The sequence below is a fragment of the Trachurus japonicus genome, chromosome 12 (genome assembly GCF_045865225.1).
Source record: "Trachurus japonicus isolate A0001 chromosome 12, Traja_1.0".
Classification (NCBI taxonomy): Eukaryota; Metazoa; Chordata; class Actinopteri; order Carangiformes; family Carangidae; genus Trachurus; species Trachurus japonicus.
The window spans coordinates 12,366,965-12,375,848 of NC_140918.1; the positions used below are offsets into that span (position 1 = coordinate 12,366,965).

At 40.5% G+C, this 8,884-nt stretch overlaps 1 protein-coding gene across 6 annotated transcripts in view; it reads right to left on the bottom strand.

Annotated features, from left to right (window-relative positions):
- The window catches only part of nedd4l (NEDD4 like E3 ubiquitin protein ligase), a 41,235-nt gene extending 35,679 nt beyond the window's left edge, over positions 1-5,556 (bottom strand). For all 6 annotated transcript variants that reach the window (XM_085793229.1, XM_085793227.1, XM_085793226.1 and 3 more), the window contains exons 1-2: positions 5,216-5,556; positions 2,861-2,934 (exon numbers count right to left, since the gene is read on the bottom strand). In XM_085793229.1, coding sequence (XP_085649355.1) covers positions 2,861-2,934; positions 5,216-5,260 — 119 coding nt within the window. In that variant the 5' untranslated portion in view covers positions 5,261-5,556. The remainder of the gene's footprint in view (positions 1-2,860; positions 2,935-5,215) is intronic.
- Between the last annotated feature and the right edge of the window lie 3,328 nt (positions 5,557-8,884).

Below are 8,884 nucleotides of genomic sequence, written 5' to 3' on the forward strand. Positions count from 1 at the left end.
ATTCCTCTCCTTTTTTCCCATGTTCTTCTTAGACATCAGTGTTGTGTGTTTCATAAATGACATTTTGATTGCACTGACCAGACTTAACACACAGGCTAGAAATTCAATTTGAATCGCATTTCAAACTATAAACTATGAATGTGTTTTAAATCTGATTTGCCATAATCAATTTTCCATGGGATTTTTTTTTTTGCCATCCAGACTTGATATAAGCAGTAATCTAATTCCAGTATGGATATAGCGAAAATTAGATTTAGCCTGCCAATTGGAGTGGAGCCGTACATTCATTCCAAGGAGACAGCTGAGCGGGGAGGAAAAGGGCAGAAGAAGTGGGGCGGGGGTATTAAAAAATGAGCTGCAAACATACTCCAAGCAAAACTGCTGTTGCTTGAGTGCTAATTAACATCTGCAGGAACCCCACAGTCCCTAATTGTGTGTTTGTGTGGTTCTGTAATGCGCTGCGACTAAACAAAAACAATGGGCCTACTGTTTCTCGGGCTGCACCGAGACTTCTTCTCGTCTCCTTCGCTCTATCAACAAAAAACCTACTCAGTGTGGCAGACAGGGCTACTTCAGGTCAACAGTGGGAAGATGAAGGCTAGCATAGGACATTGGACTGAAAACTGTGGCTCGATCCACTTGTTGTTCACTTGCATGAGAATTCCTCGAGCTTCTGTAAACACCTCACAAAAACAACAAAAACAAAACCTCAGGGTGTTTCAATTAGTCCACAATAACCGAGCAGAACACAATGGAACAAAGCTGTCGTATTACAGAATACAGCAGCGACAGGAACAGCGTTGGAGCAAAAAGAGAAGAAAAGAACAAGCCAGCACTGTTTGAGCATCTTATGAGGGGACAGACTGCCAAGTCAGCACTGTCTCCTGTGGACACACCTCATTCAGTGATTCTTCATTACAGTTCAGTTTTTGCCAGAGCCAGGCTGAGCTGCCCTGCCAGTAGGGTATCAGGATGCTAACACACGCACTCTGGCATGTGAGTTCACTCTCTCTCTCTCACTCACACACACACAGTGCAAACGTGCCAGGCTCTTTTTTGACAATGTCTGCTTTCTCATAGCCCAGATACAATGCATTACTATAAATAATAGTAGGAGCAGGGCTCAAATTTAGATGAGATTTAATCTGTTTTGCAACATTTCACACCAGAGAATGACACAAAATGTCCCAAAAATGATTGATAATCACACTGTATGCATAAAGCTTTGCTCTTTCTTGACATCTACCAGCAGTTCAAATGATGAGCATGCAGTTTAAAATTTATAATAATAATAATAGCGTGATTGTCTTATTAACCTGCCCTGACACTCCTTCCACTTCATTGTGTCTCCTTAACCTGTTGTCACTTCCCCGGTGTCCCTCGCCCTCGCCCTCGTCAGTGTGTTTGAGTGGAAGCAGGTGTGCTGGAGTCAGAGCAGAGCCGCACCAGCTGCATCTCATCATCACCGTAATCAAACCCTCCACAAGTACCCAGCTCTGCCAACGCTGCCAACGCTGCCACCCTATCAGATCATAGCTGCTGCTGCTGCAGTTGTCTACACTTGAAGCCTCTTCACGAGTTGCTATTCTGCTTCACCTGTTGCCTTCGTCTTGACCCTCATCTCGTCTCTTTACCAATTCTGTCTCCAGCCCTTGAGTCCTTGTTTTTATCTCCCTAGCTTCTCTCCTTGCTCTTCAGTTTCTTCCCCCCATGTCTGTTCAGCAGCTCTAGCCTCCATCGCTTCACCAGCTATCACCCAAGCCTTCTCTGTTGGTCTCCCATCACCATCCTTCTAGTTCTACCATGCAGTTTGCTAGTGAAGCAGCCTGTTACCATTTCCGTGGAAGCCATTAGAGCAATTTGCAACATTTGTTTGATTTATGTTATGTCATATTGATGTATTCAGACATTTCATTCAATTCAATTAAGCCCTCTAAGAGAGGCAACGTGACTGCTCCTTTTAAATTCTCGTCCTGTGCACCTCACTTGATATGTAAGCTTGCCTAGTGCCTCACCACCATTGTAAGCCATGCGTGTGAAAACAATGGCTGCCTATGACTTCCTGAATCTGCAGCAAAAAGGAGGTTCTAGCATAGCAAGTACATAAAACATCAAAATTATAATTTCCCCCTTTAGCACATGAACAAATTGATTCCTAATTCACTTGTTACTAATTTATCAGAGAAGAATGCAATCTTAATTAGGAGGGCAGAGGTCAAGAAACATTACTCTACACATATTTCGAATACACTTCCACAGCCGGCTGGTATGCAAAGTCACACAGAAGTTGTAAAAACATTGAGCTATACTGAATCACACCAGGAGAGAGAGAGGACATCGAATGACAGGAGGCAAACGTTGAATATAACGCTTCAAAGACCCTCAAAAGTTTAAGTTAAACATTTGTCTCTTCCCATGTGAGAAAGTATGTGACATGTATAATTATTAGTCAAACACTTTATCTGGAAAAACTGTAATAGAAGTAAGTTATGAGTAGGAGAGGAGAAGCAGGTAGGTAATCATTGATTAACTCTTGCAGTTCAAGGTCTTTCTAGGTAGAAGGAATGTAATGAAACTGCATAACACTGTGCAGTGTGCACTTCAAGGTTGAAAAAACAACAAATCAAAGAGAAAGATGCTCATATGATGCTAATGCTAATAATAACATCCCTGAACAATCATCATGCTTGAATTAACGGTTTGTTGTTTTAAACCCGATATGAAAATGCAACGCCAAAGCAGTCAGTGTCCACAGCAGCTGCACTGACCACAGGTCCACACACGATGACATGAAAGAGCGTAACTGCTGAGAAACCTTTGATGAAAACAGCATTTTTTGGTGCATTCCTGTGATGCTCACCTGGCTCCAATGATGTCTTTCTTCGCCAGATCAATTCCTGCAATGACCTTAACCCGCAGCACTCTGGTTTCATGCTGCAGAAGAAGGAGACACTGGATCAAAACATTCAAAATCTCATGGAAAAATGATCTCATAACCTTACAATCAAGCTACTTTAAACAATTCTAGCTGTTGGCTGCACTAACCTGCTTTTTTTTTTTAGTCTATCACCCTGACCTAGAAATGAAATGAGTTGTATCAGAAAAAGTTTCTGGTTTTGAGTGACTGCAATGTTTTGACTTTGGCAGATGACATAAGCTGTACTGAAACACTGCAGAGAATAACAGCAATGGCGATGATATGCAATTGCACATCAGTCTTCACTATTCACGTGTTTAACGATCATATTGTTAGTTAAAGTGTGAATGTGTGTGCAAAAGCACATCCTGCATTAAAAAGCTTGCTGTAAGACGAATTAAACCACCTAATTGGTTTACAGCTCCGCACACTCTTTTCTCTACTTCACTGCAACTTGAAATGAGGCCCAAAGTAAAATCCCTGACACGCTGCTTCTTGGTAGGTCATGTTTTACAACTGCATCAAGCCTAACTATGAATTCTGTCAAAATTAGTAATGCCAAGTGCTAGAGCATGACGCAAGGCAAGGAGTGGAGGGACGGGGCCCCAGACCAACCCAGCTGTTACCTTAGGCCATGGTCATGTTAAGACGGTGTAGTGTTACTGAATGTTTACTTCATAGTCACAGGAAGTACATTGTCTCTTGGAATGTAGACCCACAACTGACTTAAAATCTTTACTGAGGAGATTACATGAACAGATTTCATGCCAATAAAATGGTGAATGTTAATTAAAAAAGCACTTAACAACGAATATGCTTGTGTTAGATAGGGTACCGCGACGCTATGTAAGTGAATAGTCACATAGACTAAACAGCAAACACTGTTAGATTTAGCTAAAGCATTAACTAATGTATTCATTATGAGTTTATATGCCACTTATTCACACAGTTCATTAATCATTTATCTTTCCTTTAACATGAAAACACTGTAAGGCTACTTCTACAATTTCCAACAGAGCTATTTAAATTGTTTTATTTGACTTACTGTCCAAAATCAAAAGATATTCAATTTAAAACCAAATATGACAGAAAAGCAGCAAATCATCAGTAGTTGTGGTGATAAGTAATACATTTTTTTTTTTTAAAGACAGAATCAATTAATTACCAACTCATAAATAGATGCTGATTCATTTTGGTGGCCAACTGATTGATTGGTGCAGCTTTGGTTTGATGATCAGAGTTGATTATTATTTGTTCTAGTCTTTCTAGTTTCATATCTAAATGGCAGAAATACATTTTTTATGGTTTTTAGAATACCTATCCAGATATTGGCTAGCTCAGTTTATGACAGGAACAAAAAAAAGTGTGCATAGCATAGAGAATATGTCCACTAATCTGTCACAATAAATAGGGCACATGCAGGTCTCTCCCTGTATCCTTGATGGAAAAGCGATTTCAGACAACTGATGAGAGAAAAGTCAACAATCGTGGGGAACGCCCCTGTCTATTTACCTCTCCGAATGAACACATGAATATTATTTTTAGACACCAATCCCGGATCATCCACCAAAATCTGCAGACTTACTATTTCTGACAGCATTAGGTAGGTGGCTGGTATGACAGCTGCTCTCTTGGCAAATTATTTTATTCGTCACTCAGCGATGCTCTCATATTGGACTCGTGACTATCGCGCATTTAACATGTTTAAAAAATTTTTTTTTTAAAAAGCAATATTTTTATTATAGCATTAACTACTTGATGCGTTAAAAGGTGGTGATCTTAAAAAAATAAAAGTGTGGGATGTCAAAGGCAACGCGGACTTCACCAGACCACACAATTGTATATCGATCACTTGGGGGGTAAGATGCACATGCCTGTGCTTTACAGTCTTCAAATTGGTTTAGTGGTCAGTTCACCGTCAAACACTGACAAGAGGCGGTGTATAAGTTTGACAGAGTGGCAATACCTGCCACTACCACCCTGCACACCCGCCCAGAAATTAACTAATATCTCCGGGACTTCAAAATAGCACTACTAGAGGTACTAATCGGACACAAGCTGGTCATATATAGTTGAAAACAAATACACGGTTTAGTGGGACTGACACGCTTGTGATGCTGTCGTTTCTGAAACAACTGCATGTCCATTACTATGGGATGTAATGTAACCGTGGGTGAGGAGGACTCGCTAGCCTTGGCTAACAATTTGCGTTAGCCATCTCCTATGCGAGAGAGAGACCCATTCATAACAACATTCAACCCTAGCAACGCAAAAACAATATGGAGATAGAAAGCTTACCTCATCTTCTGAAAGTCCATATATTGGCTCGTAATTCGTAGCCATATAGCCTGTGGTCCAAGCTGTGCACACAAAAACAAGCCGCTTAGCAAAAAAAAAAGGCAGCTAGCTAGCCTTGAACAATAAAGTCCCACTTTCCTATGTCAGCCGTGCGGTGGTGGTTTTAGTCAAGTCCGCGGTGAGACCAAGTCCTTGTGGGTGGTGGGCTCTCAGCTGGATAGCGTAAAAACTTCGCCAGCGTGGTTCGCCAACTGGGTAAATTGAGAAAAAAAAAAAAAAAACAGTATCCAAAATGTTTCTCAGACTCAGACAGATCGCTTTTGTCAACTCCGAGCTTATCCTCCCCTCGAAACGTTGTGAGATTTGACTTCCTCCTAGCGGCTCAGCCAATCGTGTGCCAGTTCGAGGGGAGTGACGTCAATATCAGCCAATCAAATGTGCCGAGAATTCCCCAAAGCTTTTAACGGGCCAATAAAATATGCAGAGGGCGTGGAGCTGAAATTCTGTATGTGTATGTGTGTTTTTTGCCTTATTTTCAGGACGTGTGAAGCTGCGTCGCGGAAAGCAGCCGAGTGAGACACTGTCAACATTTTTTAGGTGTTCATTTAATATAAACTATCACAATTCCCAGCAAACTAAGGTGGTTTATGGCTCTGCTCATTTCCATTCAGACAGTTCATGCAAGGGGGCGGGGCTTGTGACAGCCAGCCAATCGAAGGCTACACAGACAGATAACATCAAACTACTGATCCGCATCACGAATTTAGGTCGATGCAGCGGCAAAAGTTGAAGTAACCGAGGGAAATTGAATTAACTCCGGCTTTCTTTAACATTGCATTCACTGCTCATGCCACAATATGACAACAATAAAATGCCCGAGAAAACAATTGTACAAATACAGCCACAATGGACTAGAATAGGCCTAAATTGTGTGAGGTTATAGCTATGCAAAAATGTACATAGGCAGAGGATGGTTAAAATGCTAATGATAACAATAGGTGATGTAAAATACACTTGAGTAATTCATATGTGACATGTGTATTGTTGTTGTTGATTGTGATGGATTTATGGGGCACCATTTACAATTATTAATAAATGAATGGCTTTACTAGTGTGTAATAAATCATTTACTAGTGCTGTATAGATCATTTATAAGATATAAATAAGAAAAGCCTTGGATTTACGAGGTTGTGGAATATTCTGCAGCATGACACATTTGTCTTTCAAGTTATCTCTTTAACTCATCAGAGAGACCCTTCCAGGGACCACTGGTCTTTGAGAATAGGGCTGAATGACATGTGGATAAAAAAACATTTATGGACTGCTTATTAACATTTACCACTGCAGATTGACTGCAGTTGAATAAATCATATAGCTCTTGAATCACACACAAAAGTAAAAAATAGCAAAAAATATAGAGAAAATGATGGTAAGAGATTTGACATTTTTAGTTCGAATAACATAACAAATGCATTAACAATGTTGTTTTAAAAAAAATCTAAATTGTTTAATGACCCATTAGTGATCCATTAGCAAATTCTGGTCAATCCCTCAAATATTAATGAATAATGGGCTCTGAAATGTATAAAAAGTGGTTATGAATGTCAGTAGTCACTTTTATGAAGGTTTTTTTTTGGGTCCAGATGTCCTGCAGCCTCTCTGCTCAAACATGTATGGTGTGTTCAGGGCTAGGGTGAAATTTACGACATCAAATATGTATTAGAATTAGTCTCACATGATAGCCTATCACATTCATATTTACTTTTTCTGTAGGAAAACTCCTTCAAAAATAGTCTTAAATGCTGTCAGCAAACTACTCAGCTGTAAATTGTAGGGTTCAATCCACCTAAATATGTAGAGCCACCTGTGTCACTGAGAATATTAGCATCTTCTATTGCCCTGGTTGTTTTTGTTGTTGGTGTTGTTGTTGTGGCCCTGTGTTCCGTCTCTCCACTCAGGGACATGTAAATACAACATTTGATCTCTCTCTCTCTCTCTCTCTCTCTCTCTCTCTCTCTCTCTCTCTCTCTCTCTCTCTCTCTCTCTCTCTGCTGGTAAGCTTTTCTTTGGGGTGAAGGATGAGTTGTGTGTCTCTTCAGCTTTGGGCATGCTGGGTGGACCACTTCCCAAATTGGCCGCTAGATGTCGCAACTTGCACATTTCATTTCATTAACTCCTCATCGTTTGTCCTGGTTTGTCGCTGCACGGTTCATCCCACATGTGCAGTGATTAGAAAGAGAGAGCGGGAGGGAGAGAGAGCAGATGTTACACGGACACAAGCCTAAGTTGTCCGCTGTAAAATATTTTGTTGACGAGGAGGAGGAGGAGGAGGAGGAGGAGGAGGAGGAGGTGAACCTCAGAAGGCTACATCACCTCTGACTCTGCGGGTCGTGCCCCACGCACTTACGCAACATCGCCAGAATCACCGAGCAGGCACAGGCATGCACGCACACATACCAAAAGTAACAAACCTGTCCCGTCCACCACTGTTGCACACGGAAAATAATTTCTCTTTTCATTGACACCACATCTATCAAGCATAATTACTGAGGGCACCCGTCTTGCATGTCCTTGATCAAATGTTCACTGGCATTCATCATGGCCATGTCGCATAATGGGACTTTTAAATCAATGCGAAGAGCAGATGGTCATATTATATAACATTATTGCTTCTAAGTAGAGCTGAAAAGGGGGAGGGCCAGAGATTTCCCAAGCCACCCTTGATACCAGGCCATCATTCGCTCAGCCCCAAAGCTTGTTTTAGTGTTTCTATGCTTCCCCACAAATCTGCAGGTATTATTGATGATTATATGTATCAAAGCTTATACAATGTAAAATCAAATATGAAATATATTTGAATTCACCCACCACAGACATTATAGCTTGTATGTTTCATGGTTCTATCATGACTTTGACTAATAACACTGTATGATACCTACACAGAAAACAGGTTTATTATGAAAATACAGTATGTATAATTGAATCCTAAAAATATATCATTTCCACTATCAAGGAACTTCCAGGCTCTTGGGCCTAATTCTTCACATGAATGCACAAGTGTTTTTATGTCCATCACTGAAAGGTCTTAGGAGGTTTGGCATCATAGAAAGTGAACACAATGAGCAAACAGGAAGTTCAGTTTAAAGTTTACAATGATCGGATACAGAGACGGATCCCAAATGATCCCTAAATCTGTTTCTGTTTCCTCCACCATATTTGCCTTGACATTTATCCACATTTTTGTATTTTCAATACATTTGCAGGAGAAGCAGCCACCACATTGTATCTGCAGACTGAGAACATGTGTTTTCACAGACCTACAGTTGGTCTAACAAAAAACACTCTCTTATTGGTTCAGGGCAGACTGTTTCCAAGTGTTTTTCTTTTCTTTTTCTCTTTCTCTTTTTTTTTTTTTTTTTTACCTCTTAGACAGAGTGATACAAGCAGCTCAGACATCATATTCAGACTTCCATGTGATAATGTTTTCAATAACAACTTACAGATTCATATAAACGGTTAAAGTAGAGATAAACTCACAAGTTATGCATAAGAGTGAATAGGCTACAAGAGCAGACAGAGGAGAGAGGGGATGGAGAGAGGGGATAATGTCAAATCCTGGGAGACCTGACCATGTTTACAACTCCCAGTAAGAGGAACCAGTGCAAGATA